At 43.9% G+C, this 19,280-nt stretch overlaps 1 protein-coding gene across 1 annotated transcript in view; it reads left to right on the forward strand.

Annotated features, from left to right (window-relative positions):
- LOC130297295 (5-hydroxytryptamine receptor 3A-like) overlaps positions 1 to 17,887 on the forward strand; it is a 48,787-nt gene extending 30,900 nt beyond the window's left edge. The window contains exon 8 of the mRNA XM_056549604.1: positions 17,231 to 17,887. Within this exon, the coding sequence (XP_056405579.1) occupies positions 17,231 to 17,490 (260 nt within the window). The 3' untranslated portion in view covers positions 17,491 to 17,887. The remainder of the gene's footprint in view (positions 1 to 17,230) is intronic.
- Positions 17,888 to 19,280: the final 1,393 nt, after the last annotated feature.

Consider the following 19,280-nt stretch of genomic DNA (forward strand, 5'->3'; position numbering starts at 1 on the left):
CAAAGACGGGCAACCAGAGTAATACAGGGAATGGGAGGACTACAGTACCCAGAAAGATTATCAGAATTAGGGTTATTTAGTTTAGAAAAAAGAAGGCTTAGGGGAGACCTAATAACTATGTATAAATATATCAGGGGACAGTACAGAGATCTCTCCCATGATCTATTTATACCCAGGACTGTATCTATAACAAGGGGGCATGCTCTATGTCTAGAGGAAAGAAGGTTTCTACACCCGCACAGACGGGGGTTCTTTACTGTAAGAGCAGTGAGACTGTGGAATTCTCTCCCGGAGGAGGTGGTCATGGTGAACTCTGTAATAGAGTTCAAAAAGGGGCTGGATGCATTTTTGGAGAGTAATAACATTACTGGTTATGTATACTAGATTTATAGGGACAGAACGATGATCCAGGGATTTATTCTGATGCCATATTTGGAGTCGGGAAGGAATTTTTTACCTCTAGTATGAGGGTTTTTGCCTTCTTCTGGATCAACTCAACTCAATAGGGACTTATTAAGGTTATAGGTTGAACTTGATGGACTCAGGTCTTTTTTCAACCTTATGAACTATGTTACTAGGCCAATATGGCCCAGACCTAGTGCCGCATTTATCACAGCGGTGGCCAAACTACCCCCCCCCCCCCCATCCCCATTTATTCTAGGGACACTGTAATGGAGTTCCATGCACCCTGGACAACTTTCCGTTCGCTCCTCCCAACAGGTCTCCGGACAATTCCGAACCGGCTCTTCAATATACATTTATTACCTCCACAGCTTCACATCACCGGCTATCTTGGATGTGTCAATTGACTCCTAAAGTTTATTATTAGCAAATATCGAAGGCCTCACAATATATAAATTGATAGATAGATAGAGATATATATATATATCTCTATCAGTGTTAACAAAACAGTGCTTAGATAGATTTTACAAAATTACACCTCCCAGCAGGCCCGGACAGGATATGATTGTCTGGGCATGCTGGGAGTTGTAGTTTTGAAGCAGCTGGCAGGCACACACTATTTGGAAAACACAGAAAAAAAAAATATGTATATATTTTTTCTTCTTCATGTGTTTTCCATACAGTGTGTTGCCTTCTGTTTCAAAACTACAACTCCCAGCATGCCCAGACATCCATATCCTGTGCGGGCCTGCTGTGAGGTGTAATTTTACACTGATATATATCTAGGTGTTTATAAAACAATGTGTTGAAAGCTTTTTGTAAAACTCCAGCTCCCATGTACATTAGTGTTTACATACAAGTGTTTTAGAGAGTGTCTAGCCTTTCTGGGCATGCGGGGAATTGTAGTTTTACAAAAGCTTTCAATACAATGTTTGGAAAACACTGATATATATGTGTGTGTGTGTGTACATATAAAAATGCATATAGCGATGTATAAATATTTATTAAATTATTATTACATCAACATGATTATTCTCATATATCTCCAAATAAAGATCTGTGAGTGTATAAGTATAGTATGCAATTTCTATAAAGGTATACTCTTGGGGATAGATGGGTATACAGTGACCCCCCGACTTATGATGACCCCGACATATGATCATTTCAACACATGATGGCCTCTCAGAGCCCATCGTATGTTGAAGGCAGCATCGACATATGATGCTGCTGTGTGTCGGGGCCATCCTACAAACAGCTATCTGACAGCGCTGACAACTTCAGCAACTGACAGATAGTTGTTTAATGTGCCCGTGTGCCCCGTTCTGCCTCCTGTTACTCACATGCTGTCCTGCTAACTCATACAGGCTTCCACTGTGAGCTCCGTGTAAGCCCCACCCCCCCAGTGCAGCTATAGCCAATAGCCTGCAGCATCTTGCTGCAGGCATCCAATGAGCTGCTGGCTGCCCTCCCCTTCCTTTCCTATAGAACTGTAGTCGGCAGGATGGTAATGGAGGACATTCTGTCCCCCCTGAAGGTATTTAAAGAACTGTACAGTACTGTATGCGATGTCACACATCACATACAATACATATACACACTATACACCCCATACATCAATGTTTCCCTATCAGTGTGCCTCCAGCTGTTGCAAAACTATAACTCCCAGCATGCCCAGACAGTCAATGGCTTTACATGCATGCTGGGAGTTGTAGTTGTGCAACAGCTGGAGGCACCCTGGTTTGTTAAACACTCCCCATACAATGGTCATCCCAGAACCAATTAGCAGTTTCCCATTGAGATATGTATTCAACATACAATGGTTCTAAGGCCCCAGAACCAATTACCATTTTTACATAGACATATGTACTCGACATATGATGGTTTCAACATATGATGGTTCTCCTGGAACCAATTAATATCATATGTTGAGGGACCACTGTATGTCTCTGTGTGTTTGGGGACAGTGGGAGGATGATGAGAGTGTGGTTAGGCTTCTTTCCCACTGCTGTTAGCACACGGCAGTGTGACAGCTGCTGGGGGAGCCCGGGGAAATAGCGGGAGAAAAATTACTGCTTGTTCCGTCTTTTTCTCCCGCTATTCCCGTAAAATAATAATGGCACTTAAACAGCCGTTCTCGATGGGTAGCAACTGCAGTGTGTAAGGGGCCCTAGTGTGAGGATGATGGGAGTGAGAAAACTGGCAGGATGATGGAAGTCAAGCAGGTGGGAGGATCAGAGGCCGCAGCAGCAGTCAAATGCAGTAGCCAGTAATACAGAGCGAGGAGGTGGAGGCAAAGAATGTATATTGAAGAGCTGGTTTGGAAATGTCCAGAGACCCGAGGGGAGGAGCGGACACAAATTTGTCTTGGGCGCATGGAACTCCATCACACCACCTTCACCACCTTAGGATCATGCGCGATGGTGGTGGTGCCCTCTGCCACAAAGAGCAGTGGTGATGGGTAGCAGGCATGTCGTGTCATACCACGCACTGGTTCAGAACCTCAAAATTACAACACCATTTTGTAAAAGTTGGGGGGCATCTGTTTCTACGCACTGAACCTTTCAGCAAAAACGACACACTATCTCTATTTTGTAGGTCCATAGGGTTAAAACAATACCCAATTTAAATAGTTTTTTTTTACTACTTTTGTTTTTGTACAAAAATGAGTATGCTTAAAATTGTACTATTTTCCGCTGTGATTTGCAGTTTTTATCAGTACCGTTTTTGTTTTGATGGGACTTTTCAATTGCTTTTTAGATATTTTTTATGGTATTTGAAGTGATCAAAAATGTGTAAATCTGGTTAGTGCACTATTATGACTTATGGGGAACCAATTTCAATTTTGCCCAGGGCCACATTAAGCCTAAAACCGGCCCTGAAGATGGATAATGGAGTTATATTTACAGAAAGAAAAAAAACTTTACTTACACAGATTATTATGATTATTGAATTGGCCCCAACCAATTCCACAGCGCTTTACAATTTTGTGGGTACAAAGAAGGACAAATATCAGACATTATAATATTACACATTCATTTTAATTTTTTATTTATTTTAAAGAGGAGTGAGGGCCCAGCTCAAGAGCTTACAATCTATGAAGAATTGGTTTGAGACAAAAAGCAGAAAGTGCTTTATTTATACAATGGCCAAGACATGTTTTATAAACAGGATAGGTTACATAGTTAGTACGGTCGAAAAAAGACATATGTCCATCAAGTTCAGCCAGGGAATTGAAGGGTAGGGGTGTGGCGCGATATTGGGGAAGGGATGGGATTTTATATTTCTTCATAAGCATTAATGTTATTTTGTTCCAGGAATATCTAATCCTGTTTTAAAGCTGTTAGTTTTTCCTGCTGTAACCAGTTCCTGAGGTAGACTGTTCCATAAGTTCACAGTCCTCACGGTAAAGAAGGCGTGTCGCCCCTTGAGACTAAACTTTTTCTTCTCCAGACGGAGGGAGTGCCCCCTCGTCCTTTGGGGGGGTTTTACCTGGAACAGTTTTTCTCCATATTTTTTGTATGGGCCATTAATATACTTATATACATTTATCATATCCCCCCTTAAACGTCTCTTCTCAAGACTAAACAATTGTAACTCCTTTAATCGCTCCTCATAGCTAAGATGTTCCATGCCCCATATTAGTTTAGTCGTTATATAAAAAGGTGGATGAACCTGTCACCAGCCAATCTCTAAGGGGGGCATTTACTAAGGGGTTTAGTCAGTTTTTTCTGACTATTTTTGGCGCAAAATTGTCGCAATTGCGCCTACCCTATAAATTGTGCGACTTTCCCTAGCAAGAGCTAGAAAGTCAAAAAAAAATTTCCCGCTTAATTTACGCAAGTTTTCAGTTTTGACTTGCAGTGGTCAGGAATTTATTAACTGAGACAGTCGCAGTTGCGCAATAAACTGTCGCAACGGCCATAAAAATTGACTAAATTTACTCCAGCTCCAACATGGAGCAGGAAAAGCTGCTGCCGCCCGGGCTCCGACATACTTTCTCCCCGCTGCCCTCACTGCGCTACCGGGACACTGCAGTGATTTATATCCCCCCCTCTCACCTGCCAGCGCCACACAACTCCCATCTGTCTGCTGTTGCAAGACTACAAGTCCCAGCATGGCCTTACAGTGAGGACACGCTGGGAGTTGTAGTCTTGTAGCAGCGGGAGCTGAGCGGCGCGGGCGGGAGACAAGGGGGGGGGGGGGGGTAGCGGGGAGGCCGTATGAGGAGCCCGGGCGGGAGACAAGGGGGGTAGCGGGGAGACCGTATGAGGAGCCCGGGCGGCTGCACTGTAATGTCAGCCCGGGCTCCTGCCCTGAGAGCCATAGGCTTTGGCTGTCAGGGCATGCTGGGTGTTGTAGTTTTGCAACAGCTGGAGGGCCACAGTTTGCAGACCACTGGTGTGTGGTCTGTAAACTGTAGTCCTCCAGCTGTTGCAAAACTAAACAGCTGAAGGGGACCGGCGAAGAAGTTCACTTACCCTTCCGAGGCTCCAGCGACGATCGCTGACGGAGATCGTCGCGCGGCAGTGTCGTGCAGCGCTGGATCCTACGGAAGCCGGTAAGTTGCGCAAGCTTCCCAACCAGGGTGCCTCCAAATGTTGCAAGACTACAACTCCCAGCATGCCTGGACACCCTTTGGCTGTCCGGGCATGCTGGGAGTTGTAGTTTTGCAACAGCTGGAGGCACCCTTGCTGGGAAACACTGGCCTAAAACAGTGTTTCCCAACCAGGGTGCCTCCAGATGTTGCAAGACTACAACTCCCAGCATGCCTGGACAGCCATTGGCTGTCCGGGCATGCTGGGAGTTGTAGTTTTGCAACAGCTGGAGGCACCCTTGTTGGGAAACACTGGCCTAAAACAGTGTTTCCCAACCAGGGTGCCTCCAGATGTTGCAAGACTACAACTCCCAGCATGCCTGGACAGCCATTGGCTGTCCAGGCATGCTGGGAGTTGTAGTTTTGCAACAGCTGGAGGGCCACAGTTTGCAGATCCCTGGTTTGTGGTCTGTAAACTGTAGTCCTCCAGCTGTTGCAAAACTAAACAGCTGAAGGGGACCGGCGAAGAGGTTCACTTACCCTTCCGAGGCTCCAGCGACGATCGCTGTCGGAGATCGTCGCGCGGCAGTGTCGTGCAGCGCTGGATCCTACGGAAGCCGGTAAGTTGCGCAGGCTTCCCAACCAGGGTGCCTCCAGTTGTTGCAAGACTACAACTCCCAGCATGCCTGGACAGCCTTTGACTGTCCAGGCATGCTGGGGCTTGTAGTTTTGCAACATCTGGAGGCACCCTGGTTGGGAAACACTGTTTTAGGCCAGTGTTTCCCAGCCAGGTTGCCTCCAGATGTTGCAAAACTACAACTCCCAGCATGCCTAGACAGCCTTTGACTGTCCAGGCATGCTGGGACTTGTAGTTTTGCAACATCTGGAGGCACCCTGGTTGGGAAACACTGTTTTAGGCCAGTGTTTCCCAGCCAGGTTGCCTCCAGATGTTGCAAAACTACAACTCCCAGCATGCCTAGACAGCCTTTGACTGTCCAGGCATGCTGGGACTTGTAGTTTTGCAACATCTGGAGGCACCTTGGTTGGGAAACACTGTTTTATTCCAGTGTTTCCCAGCCAGGTTGCCTCCAGATGTTGCAAAACTACAACTCCCAGCATGCCTAGACAGCCTTTGACTGTCCAGGCATGCTGGGGCTTGTAGTTTTGCAACATCTGGAGGCACCCTGGTTGGGAAACACTGTTTTAGGCCAGTGTTTCCCAGCCAGGTTGCCTCCAGATGTTGCAAAACTACAACTCCCAGCATGCCTAGACAGCCTTTGAATGTCCAGGCATGCTGGGACTTGTAGTTTTGCAACATCTGGAGGCACCCTGGTTGGGAAACACTGTTTTAGGCCAGTGTTTCCCAGCCAGGTTGCCTCCAGATGTTGCAAAACTACAACTCCCAGCATGCCTAGACAGCCTTTGACTGTCCAGGCATGCTGGGGCTTGTAGTTTTTCAACATCTGGAGGCACCCTGGTTGGGAAACACTGGCCTAAAACAGTGTTTCCCAACCAGGGTGCCTCCAGATGTTGGGAAACACTGGCCTAAAACAGTCACCCTGGTTGGGAAACACTGTTTTAGGCCAGTGTTTCCCAACCAGGGTGCCTCCAGATGTTGCAAGACTACAACTCCCAGCATGCCTGGACAGCCTTTGACTGTCCAGGCATGCTGGGGCTTGTAGTTTTGCAACATCTGGAGGCACCCTGGTTGGGAAACACTGTTTTAGGCCAGTGTTTCCCAGCCAGGTTGCCTCCAGATGTTGCAAAACTACAACTCCCAGCATGCCTAGACAGCCTTTGACTGTCCAGGCATGCTGGGGCTTGTAGTTTTGCAACATCTGGAGGCACCCTGGTTGGGAAACACTGGCCTAAAACAGTGTTTCCCAACCAGGGTGCCTCCAGATGTTGCAAAACTACAAGTCCCAGGTTGGGAAACACTGTGCCCGGCCTCCGCCCCACCTTACTGTAAGGGCATGCTGGGAGTTGTAGTCCTGCAGCTGGGGGCAGGGGACAAGCTTGTCACATTTATTATCACCTGCTCACACATCTCCTGCACCACACAACTACAACTCCCAGCATGTCCTTACTGTAAGGGCATGCTGGCAGTTGTAGTCGTGCGGGGCGGGAGATGTGTGAGCAGGTGATAATAAATGTACTAACCCATTTTTTGTTTTCTTCTCATTTCAGATCCGTTTATCCTGTGGACTCCTTCGGATTCGGTGGACTACTTCGATGACCAGCGTTTTTCTTTGTTTGATTTTAATAAAATGGTTAACGAGGGCTTGTGGGGGAGTGTTTTTTGTAATAAAAATTTTTTAAAACCTGTTGTGTTTTTTTCTTACTTTACTAGACAGGCTTAGTAGTGGAAGCTGTCTTATAGACAGAGTCCATTACTAACCTGGGCTTAGCGCTAGCCACAAAAACAGCTAGTGCTAACCCCCTATTATTACCCCGGTACCCAACGCCACAGGGGTGCCGGGAAGAGCCGGTACCAACAGGCCTGGAGCGTCAAAAATGGCGCTCCTGGGCCTAGGCGGTAACAGGCTGGCGTTATTTAGGCTGGGGAGGGCCAGTAACAATGGTCCTCGCCCACCCTGGGAACGTCAGGCTGTTACTGTTTGGTTGGTATTTGGCTGAGAATGAAAATAGGGGGGACCCTATGCGTTTTTTTTTTTTAAATAAATAATTAAATATATTTAAAAAAACGCATAGGGTCCCCCTATTTTTATTCTCAACCAAATACCAACCAAACAGTAACAGCCTGACGTTACCAGGGTGGGCGAGGACCATTGTTACTGGCCCTCCCCAACCTAAATAACGCCAGCCTGTTACCGCCTAGGCCCAGGAGCGCCATTTTTGACGCTCCGGGCCTGTTGGTACCGGCTCTTCCCGGCACCCCTGTGGTGTTGGGTACCGGGGTAATAATTGGGGGTTAGCGCTAGCTGTTTTTGTGGCTAACGCTAAGCCCGGCTTAGTAATGGACTCAGTCTATAAGACAGCTTCCACTACTAAGCCTGTCTAGTAAAGTAAAATAAAAATAAAACACAACAGGTTTTAAAAAAAATTTATTACAAAAAACACTCCCCCACAAGCCCTCGTTAACCATTTTATTAACATCAAGCAAAGAAAAACGCTGGTCATCGAAGTAGTCCACCGAATCCGAAGGAGTCCACAGGATACACAGATCTGTAGAAGAAGTAACCAAAAAAAAAAAAAGTGTAAGTACATTTAGGGAGAAAAAAACTGTGTTAAAAAAATGTAATAAACACACACACACACACACACTAAACGCCGTTTACCACTTCTGAGCCATGACTACAATTTACAGTGATCCCTCAACTTACAATGGCCTCAACATACAATAGTTTCAACAAACAATGGTCTTTTCTGGACCATCGTAAGTTGAAACCAGACTCAACATACAATGCTACAGACAGTCCAGATCTGTAAAACGTGTCAATGGCTGGAAGAACCAACCAATCAAAATGGGCATTCACTGGTAAAACCCCTGTATTACTGAAGTGTATGCACTGACTGGTGTCTGGTATTACATGTTCTGTACACTTTACCTGTATCAGGGTTAGCTGCTCTTTTGGACACCAGGTGAGGGCAACTCCATTACTTGTTTTGGACATTGCCTGTACTGTACAGGACCCCTGAAGAAGCTCCTGTCCTCTACATAGACCAGTGTTTGCCAAGCAGGGTGGCCCCATTTTTTGCAAAACTACAACTCCCAGCATGCCCGGACAGCCTTTGGCTGTCCAGGCATGCTGGGAGTTATAGTTTTGCAACAGCTGGAGGCTCCCTGCTTGGGAAACACTGACATAGACAGTGATTTACAGCTCCCAGCAGATCTTTATTACTTTTATATGTAAGGATTTGCTTTATCTATATCAGTTATCTACTTATTTTTCTTTGTCACTTTTTCCTATTTTTGGATGACATTTTGGTGCCTTTAGAACCAATTACCCTGTTTCCATAGAGTTATGGTCTCAACATACAATGGTTTCAACTTACAAGGGTTTTCCTGGAACCAATTAATATTGTAACTTGAGGGACCACTGTAGTTATTGAATTATTTAGATGTGGTGAAAAAGCTAAAAAAAAAACCTCAAAAACAAAAGATCCAGAAGGAAACCAGCAGCCAAACCTATTCAGACAGCAGGAAAAAGGAACAGACTATTTTTTCTACTACATGAAGTAAATTTCCCACTTTTGCCTATGTGTGCCAAATTTATTAATGCCGTGCAACAATTTAGTAAATTTGTCGCACATAGTCAAAAATGAAGTAGAAAAAAACAGGGTAAAAACCAGACTACATAGTAAAAGATTAGTAAATGCCCCCCCAAGTGTTTAAAGGGGTAGTCCCCTGGAAAACATTTTTTTATTAGTAACTGGTGCAAGAAAGTTAAACAGATTTATAAATTACTTCTGTTTAAAAATCTTAACCCTTCCAGTACTTATCAGCTGCTATATGCTCCACAGGAAGTTATTTTTTGAATTTCCTTTCTGTCTGACTACACTGCTCTCTGCTTACAAATCTGTCCATCTTAGAAACTGTCCAGAGCAGGATAGGTATGCTATGGGAATTTGCTCCTACTCGGACAGTTCCTAAAATGGACGGAGGTGTCAGCAGAGAGAACTGTGGTCAGACAGAAAGAAAATTCAAAAAGAAAAGAACTTCCTCTGGAACATACAGCAGCTGATAAGATTTTTAATTAGAATTTACAAGTCTGTTTAACTTTCTGGCACCAGTTGATTCAACCCCTTAACGACCACGGAACGTAAATGTACGTCCTGGTTTGGCGGTACTTCCTGCACCAGGACGTCCATTTACGTCCTGTGTATGACCGCGAGCATTGGAGCGGTGCTCGCGTCATACACGGCAGGTTCCGGCTGCTATCAGCAGCCGGGGACCTGCCGGTAATGGCAGACATCCGCGATCGTGCAGATGTTCGCCATTAACCCCTCAGATGCCGTGATCTGTACAGATCACAGGAGCTGCGGCAATGCGCATAGTAAAGTAGATGATCGGATAGCCCACAGCGCTGCCGCAGCGATCCGAACATCTGTAATGGCGGCCGGAGGTCCCCTCAACTGGCTCCGGCTGTCTCCCGGCATCTTCTGCTCTGGTCTGAGATCGAGCAGACCAGAGCAGAAGATAGCCGATAATACTGATCAGTGCTATGTCCTATGCATAGCACTGAACAGTATTAGCAACCGAATGATTGCTATAAATAGCCCCTATGGGGACATAAAAAGTATAAAAAAAAAGTAAAAAAAAAAAAAAGTAAAAAAAAAGTGAAAAATCCCCTCCCCCAATAAAAATAAAAATTTTCAGTTTTTCCTATTTTACCCCCTAAAAGCGCAACTCTTTTTTTTACACATATTTTGTATCGCCACATGCGCAAATGTCAGAACTATCAAAATATAATGTTAATGATCCCGTACGGTGAACGGCATAAACGTAAAATATTGTAAAAAGTCCAAAACTTATGCTTTTTTGGCACATTTTATTTTAAAAAATGATAAAAAATTATCTAAAAGTTTTATATATGCAAATGTGGCATCGATAAAAAGTTCAGATGACAGCACAAAAAATGAGCCCTCATACCGCACTATATATCGAAAAATTTAAAAGTTTTGGGTGGTCAAAATAGGGCGATTTTAAATTACTGATTTTGTACAAAAAGTTTTAGATTTTTTTTTAAGCAGTACAAAAATATAAAAGTATCTAGCCATGGGTATCATTTTAATCGTATTGACCCACAGAATAAAGAACACATGTCATTTTTACCGTAAATTGTACAGTGTGAAAACGAAACCCTCCAAAATGTGCAAAATTGTGGTTTTCATTTAAATTTCCTCCCTAAAAAAATATTTTGGGGTTCGCCATACATTTTATGGTAAAATCAGAGGCTTCATTACAAAGTACAATTGATCATGCAAAAAACAAGCCCTTATATGGGTCTGTAGATGGAAATATGAAAGAGTTACGGATTTTAGAAGGCGAGGAGGAAAAAACTAAAATGCAAAAATAAAATTGGCCTGGTCCTTAAGGGGTTAAAAAAATGAAAAAAAAAATGAAAAAAATTAATGTTTTCCAGTGGAGTACCCCCTTAAAGTGCATAGAACAGATAGGATAGTGGAGAAACAGAATGATAATAGGGGAGACCAATTAGGAAATGTTAGGCCTGCTTAACCCCTTAAGGACACAGGTTTTTTTTTCATTTTTGCACTCTCATTTTTTCCACCTCACCTTCTAAAATCATAACTCTTTCGATTTTCCACCTACAGACCCATATGAGGGCGTGTACTTTGTAATGACATTCTTCATTTCAACACAAGATCTATGGCGAAATGAATCAAAAACTATTTGTGGGGCAATTTTTTTTTTTTAAACACGCCATTTTGTAACTTTTGGGGGATTTCTATTCTACGTAGTGCATTTTTTCGTCAAAAATGACACCTTATCTTTAACTGTAGGTCCATCCGATTAAAATAATAGCCAACTTATATAGGTTTTAATTTTTTTTTTACTTCTTTAAAAAAATTATAACTAATTATAACGTATACGATACGGGGCTATATGAGGGCAAATTTTTTCCACCTTGGTCTGTAGTTTTTATCAGTTTTTATCAGAAGCTCCTGCTTCTCCCGCTTTTAGTCAGCCATTCCGCCAACAATCCATCGGCGAAGCCATGTCCAAGAGACAACAGTATGCACCCACTCATCTAACGGCGCAGAAGTTGAATGTGCTCCTGTCCAAGTTTCTGGTGTTCCAGTCCCTCCCTTTTCAAGTGGTGGACTCTGCACCTTTCAGAGAATTGATGGCTTGTGCCGAGCCGAGGTGGAGAGTCCCAAGCCATCATTTCTTTGCGATGAAGGCAGTACCAGCCCTGCATAAGTTTGTACAAGAGAAGGTGGGCCAGTCCTTGAGCCTGTGTGAAGCCCTAGTGTTTACTCATGCATCAGCCAACTCCAGGCTGTGTCATTCAGGCAATACATAGGTAGCACCCGCTGTCCTAAATATTCTTACATTTTTTTTTAATTGTTGTTTTTTCTTTGGGATTCTGATGCCCTGGTGTGTACTCAATGCTGCTTCCTGCTACACTCTGTCAGTCCGTTGGTCCTGTGACAGTGTGCTACTCCGCCTCCACATCCTCCACTGTGTCTTAAGCCTCCATGGCCAGAAAAGTCTCAGTGGCCCTTCAGCATACTATGTGTGCAGGTCATGGCTGTGTCACGCTGTTCTTCACATGGTTTGCCTTGGCGAGAAGTCTTGGAAACAATGGCCGGTCAGGGCAATGAAGATGTTGCGCCAACATCTCAAGGCCACATGAGCCCTGTGGGGGCTTGTTGTATTTGGTCCTTCGTACCCACACGCTGGGGTCCGGGACACGCAAAGGTTGTTTTAAATTTCAAATAAAAAAAAAATGATGGCGCTGCTGGGCCTGGGTCTGGGAATTTTAAACTTTCTCATAGGTAGCACCCGCTATCCTTAATCTTTTTCAAAAATTTCTAAAATTGTGGTGATTTTGGGGGGGAATTGTGAAGCCCTGCTGTGTACTCGTGAATCAGCCAACTCCAGGCTGTGTCATTCAGGCAATATATGCTTTACTAATGTTGCTGTGGGGGCTTGTTGGATTTGATCCTTCGTACCCACATGATGGGGTCCGGGACACTCAAAGTTTGTTTTAATTTTCAAATAAAAAAAATGATGGCACTGCTGGGACGTGGTATTTCAGATTTTCTCATAGGTAGCACCCGCTATCGAAAATCTTTTTCAAAAATGGTGTGTTTTTTTGGGGGGGGATTGTGAAGCCCTGGTGTATACTCGTGCATCAGCCAACTCCAGGCTGTGTCATTCAGGCAATATATGGGTTACTGATGCCGCTGTGGGGCCTGGGTCTGGGAATTTCAAATTTTCTCATAGGTAGCACCCGCTATCCAAAATCTTTGGTTTAAATTTCTTAGTTCATCTTTTAATCTTTGGGATTGTGAAGGCCTAGTGCCTACTCATGCTGCTGGCAACTCCGGGCTGTGCCATTCATCCACTATATGGTCTCCTCATGCTGCCATCACCTCCACGCTGTGCCAGACACTATATGGTCTCCTCATACTGCCAACACCTCCATGCTGTGTCATTCAGCCACTATATGGTGTCCTCATGCTACCAACACCTCCACGCTGTGCCATTCAGCCGCTATATGGTCTCCTCATGCTGCCAACACCTCCACGCTGTTCCATTCAGCCGCTATATGGTCTCCTCATGCTGCCAACACCTCCACACTATGTCATTCAGTCACTATAAGTTCTCCTGACAGTGATGCCACCACCAGGCTCTGTCATTGTGCTGCTGTACGGCAGTGATTCTAAAAGCGATGCCGGTTATCTGCAGGTTATTCTGAATAACAGTATTATTTCACTACCCCAGCACACTCCATATGCGTTTTAGAACACAACAAAGTGTTCTATACCCCTATAGAGGCTGTATGTAGGCTAGAAATAGCCTTTTTTAATATAGATTCGCCACAAAAAAAATTGTATTGAAACAAACTTTTTCGGAAAATTTGGCGAATCGGCCGAATCGAATTTTTGAAAAGTTCGCTCATCTCTAGTTATCATGTGTGAATACTGCCCTGCGGCACAGATTACGAAAGGAGGGGATTATTACTCTGCTTCAGTATGTTACAGAACATGTTGGCATTCATGGTTCCCTCCACAGTGCCAGCAGCACTAATGCAGGCCCAGATGATAACACTCCCACCACCATGCTTTTAGGCACGACACACTTGTCTTTGTACTCCTCACCATGTTGCCTTCACACACCCTTCACTCCATCTGAACCAAATAAGTTTATCTTGGTCTAATTTGACCAAAGGACATGATTTCAGTAATCAGTGTTCTTAGTCTGCTTGTCTTCTGCAAACTGTTTGCAGGCTTTCTTGTGCATCAACTTTAGAAAAGGCTTCCTTCTGGGATGACAGCTATGCAGGCCAATTTGATGCAGTGTGAGGCTTATGGTCTGTGCACTGACAGGCTGACCCCCCCACCCACAGCAATGCTGGTAGCACTCATACGTCCATTTACCAAAGACAACCTTTGGATATAACGCTGAGCACATGCACTCAACTTCTTTGGTCAACCTGTTCTAAAGGAAACTGGTCCTGTGAAACAGTTGTATAGTCTTGCCCACCAGGCTGCAGCGCAGTTTCAGGGTCTAAGCAATCTTCTTATAGCCTAGGTCATCTTTAAGTAGATCAACAATTGTTTTCTTTAGATTCTGGGAGATATTTGCCATGAGGTGCCATGTTAGACTTCCAGTGACCAGTATTACATAGTTTGAGAGCGATAACACCAAATTTAAAGGGGCACTCCAGTGGAAAACTTATTTTTTTTTTAAATCAACTGGTGCCAGAAAGTTAAATGAACTGTCCAGAGCAGGAACAATTCCCCATAGCAAACCTCTCCTGCTCTAGACAGTTCCCAACATGGAAAGAGGTGTCCGCAGAGAGCACTGTGATCAGACAGAAAGGAAATAAAAAAATAAAATAAAAAAGAGATTTCTCTGTATTATAAAGCAGCTGATAAGTTCTGGAAGGATTAAGATTTTTAAATAGAAGTAAAAGGGCTCTAGGTCTTCCCCAGGAAACTATAGACCGGTAAGTTTAACGTGCATTGTGGGTAAATTGTTTGAAGGACTTATAAGGGATTACATACAGGAATACATAGGGGATAATTGTATTATAAGTGATAGCCAGCATGGGTTTACTAAGGATAGAAGTTGTCAAACCAATCTAATTTGCTTTTATGAAGAGGTGAGTAGAAGCCTTGACAGAGGATTGGCTGTGGATATAGTGTTTCTGGATTTTGCTAAAGCGTTTGATACTGTCCCTCATAGACGTCTGACAGGTAAGTTAAGGTCTTTGGGTTTGGAAATTTTAGTTTGTAACTGGATTGAACACTGGCTCATGGATCGTACCCAGAGAGTGGTGGTCAATGATTCGTACTCTGATTGGTCCCCGGTTATTAGTGGTGTACCCCAAGGTTCAGTACTGGGCCCGCTGTTGTTTAATTTATTTATCAATGATATAGAGGATGGTATTAACAGCTCTGTTTCTATCTTTGCAGATGACACCAAGCTTTGTAGCACAGTACAGTCTATAGAGGATGTGCATAAGTTACAAGATGACTTGGATAGACTAAGTGTCTGGGCATCCACTTGGCAAATGAGGTTCAATGTGGATAAATGTAAAGTTATGCATCTGGCTACTAATAACCTGCATGTGTCGTATGTCTTAGGGGGGATTAAACTGGCAGAGTCACTGGTAGAGAAGGATCTGGGTGTACTTGTAGATCACAGACTACAGAATAGCATGCAATGTCAGGCTGCTGCTTCCAAGGCCAGCAGGATATTGTCATGTATCAAAAGAGGCATGGACTCAAGGGACAGGGACATAATACTCCCCCTTTATAAAGCATTGGTACGGCCTCACCTGGAATATGCTGTTCAGTTTTGGGCACCTGTCCATAAAAGGGACACTGCGGAGTTGGAAAGGGTGCAGAGACGTGCGACTAAACTAATATGGGGCATGGAACATCTTAACTATGAGGAGCGATTAAAGGAGTTACAATTGTTTAGTCTTGAGAAGAGACGTTTAAGGGGGGGATATGATAAACGTATATAAGTATATTAATGGCCCATACAAAAAATATGGAGAAAAACTGTTCCAGGTTAAACCCCCCCAAAGGACGAGGGGGCACTCCCTCCGTCTGGAGAAGAAAAAGTTTAGTCTCAAGGGGCGACACGCCTTCTTTACCGTGAGGACTGTGAATTTATGGAACGGTCTACCTCAGGAAATGGTCACAGCAGGAACAATTAACAGCTTTAAAACAGGATTAGATACATTCATGGAACAAAATAACATTAATGCTTATGAAGAAATATAAAATCCCATCCCTTCCCCAATATCGCGCCACACCCCTACCCCTTAATTCCCTGGTTGAACTTGATGGACATATGTCTTTTTTCGACCGTACTAACTATGTAACTATATGTTTAACTTTCTGGCACCAGTTGATATAAAAAAATTAAAAAAATGTTTTCCACCGGAGTACCCCTTTAAGACACCTGCTCTCCCCATTCATACGTGAGACCTTGCAACACTAATGACTCATGTGACACCAGAGAAGGGATAATGACTTATTGGGACAAATTTAGACATTTTCACTTAGGGGTGTACTCACTTTTGTTGCCAAGGTTTAGACATTGATGGCTGTGTGCTGAGTTACTTTCAGGGGACACAACATTAAAGGGGTACTCCGGTGAAAACCTTTTTTCTTTTAAATCAACTGGTGCCAGAAAGTTAAACAGATTTGTAAATTACTTCTATTAAAAAATCTTAATCCTTCCTGTACTTATTAGCTGCTGAATACTACAGAGGAAATTCTTTTCTTTTTGGAATTCTCTCTGATGACATCACGAGCACAGTGCTCTTTGCTGACATCATAATAATAATAATGCTTTATTTATTGTTGCCCTTAGTGGGATTTGAACCCAAGGCCCCAGCACTGGAAGGCAGCAGTGCTAACCACTGAGCTACCATGCTGCCCTTAGCATACATCTGCTATGCACAGTTGCTAAAATGGACAGAGATGTCAGCAGAGAGCACTGTGCTCGTGATGTCATCAGTGTTCCAAAAAGAAAGGAATTTCCTCTGTAGCATTCAGCAGCTAATAAGTACTGGAAGGATTACGATTTTTAATAGAAGTAATTTACAAATATGTTTAACTTTCTGGCACCAGTGGATTTAAAAGAAAAAAGGTTTTCACCGGAGTACCCCTTTAAAAACAGTTATACTGCTTGAAATACAATTTTCTGATTGAATACTCCAGCAATTGTCCTCGTGTTGTAAAAGTGTGGGAACTACCCTGTTCACCATGATATACCATTAAAGGGGTGCGCCAGTGAAAAATGTTTTCAAATCAACTGGTGCCAGAACAGATTTGTAAATTACTTCTATGTAAAAATCTTAAGTACTGGCAGGATTATCAGCTGCTGTATACTACAGAGAGTTGTGTAGTTTTTTTTTTCCAGTCTGACCACAGTGCTCTCTGCTGACACCTCTGTCTGTGTCAGGAACTGTCCAGAGAAGGAGCAAAACCTCATAGAAAACCTGCTCTGTACAATTCCTGACATGGACAGAGGTGTCAGCAGAGAGCACTGGAGAGAACTACATATATAGCAGTATAAAGCATGTTTGTGTTCTTTTTTTTCTTACTTCCTGCTAGGAAACATGCTAAAGTCTTGCTCTGAAGAGGTTAAGTTAGAGGAGGAGAAGGTCCTGGAAGGTGGAGTAGTCTGGATGCTAGAAAGGATTTGCAGGGACATGCACTTAGTGAAGGAACAGATCCTGTCTCTTAGAAGCACAAAAGAACTGGAAGCAAAATGTGCAATGTTTCAGGAAAAGATCGAGAAGTTGGTTTTCTACATCCATCTTGTGCTTGTTACTGCTTTTTATGTTACACTTTTCATCAAATGGAAATGGTGACAATATCAGAAGCAATGTGGAATACCGCAATTAAATGAAGGTGTACAGTATACAGAAAAAAACGTCACCAATGTTGGGAAATCTTTCCTGTAAATAAAGAAAAACTTCTGCAGCGTTCTAACATGTTGCATATAAATTATTTCTAAAGTGGACCTAAACTTTCGAAATGCCATAAAGACATGTCAGCAGTTGTGGTTGGTGGAGGTCCGACTAGTGAGACCCCCACCAATCGCTAGACCGAAGGGACAGAAGCGCGCTTCTGAGCTATATAGGGGGAATTGGTCTTTGGTTCTTGTCTGTTTTTCTCTGTTTTTAGTTGTTTTTCTCTGCATTTATTTTTCTTACGTTGAATTTCATGGATTGGAGGGACATTTATTTACACGGTGTGGTAAATTTCACACAAGTACACGGCCTGAGAGATTAAAATGTGTAACAAAGACTTTTTTTCTAGAGCTCTGCTTGGGGTGGTGCATATTTGCAAATTTTTGGTGGGTTTGTCCTGTGTTTCTGTTCTAAGGGTACGTTCCCACACGGCGTATTTTGCTGCGTATTTGCTGCGTATTTGCTGCGTATTTGGTGCTGCGTATTTTCCTACCCATTGACTTCAACAGAGAAAATAAAATACGCAGCAGCAAATACGCCGTGTGGGAATGTACCCTAATGCTAATTTTGCACATGATAAATTCATTACCACTCCATGCACGTCCAGTGGAAGACACCTAGCTAATCGCTTTTGTTGAAACCATAGTGCTTAAAGATGTGTGAGAAATTGTGAAATATAAATACATGCGAAAATATATACCGTATTTTTCGCCCTATAGGACGCACCGGCGTATAAGACGCACCCAATTTATAGGTGCAAAATCTAAAAAAAAATAAAGATTTTAAACCCAATAGTGGTCTTCAACCTGCGGACCTCCAGATGTTGCAAAACTACAACTCCCAGCATGCCCGGACAGCCGTTGGCTGTCCGGGCATGCTGGGAGTTGTAGTTTTGCAACATCTGGAGGTCCGCAGATTGAAGACCACTGCATAGGAGGTAATACTCACGTGTCAGCGCCGCTCCGGACCCGTCACCACTGCCCTGGATGTCGCTCCATCGCTGACGCCGTGTCCCCGTCGCTCCGGAATGTCTCTGCTGCCAGCCGGGTATCCTCGCTCTCCGTCGCCGCCATCACGTCGTTACGCACGCCGACGCACGTACGCGACGACGAGGAAGGAGAGCGCCGGCCATACAGGAATACATACATCCCTGAACGGAGAAGACACCGAGGAGGTAAGGTTCCTCCCGGTGTCCTGTAAGCACTAACCCGGCTATTCAGTCGGGCTGTTCGGGACCGCCGGGTTAGTGTCACTTTCCCTTCAGACGCGGCGGTCAGCTTTGATCACCGCATCTGAAGGGTTAATACAGGACATCACCGCGATCGGAGATGTCCTGTATTAGCCGCGGGTGCCGGCCGTTGATGGCCGCAGGGACCGCCGCGATAGGGGTGTATTCGCCGTATAAGACGCACCGACTTTTTCCCCCCAGTTTTGGGGAAGAAAAAGTGCGTCTTATACGGCGAAAAATACGGTACTCAAATTACACAAAAACTGTCCAAAATGGTCGATAAAAACATCCCTTTGCCCCTTCATTTGTGCTCAGATTTTTTGGGAAAACAAATGGAGATTTATCTAAACTTGTGCAGTTGAAAAGTGGAGCCATTTCCCATAGCAACTAATTAGATTCCTTCTATAATTAAAAATTAATAAAATAAAGGGATCTGATGGGTTGCTATGGACAACTAATT

The sequence above is a fragment of the Hyla sarda genome, chromosome 13, assembly GCF_029499605.1.
Source record: "Hyla sarda isolate aHylSar1 chromosome 13, aHylSar1.hap1, whole genome shotgun sequence".
In the NCBI taxonomy this organism is placed as follows: Eukaryota; Metazoa; Chordata; class Amphibia; order Anura; family Hylidae; genus Hyla; species Hyla sarda.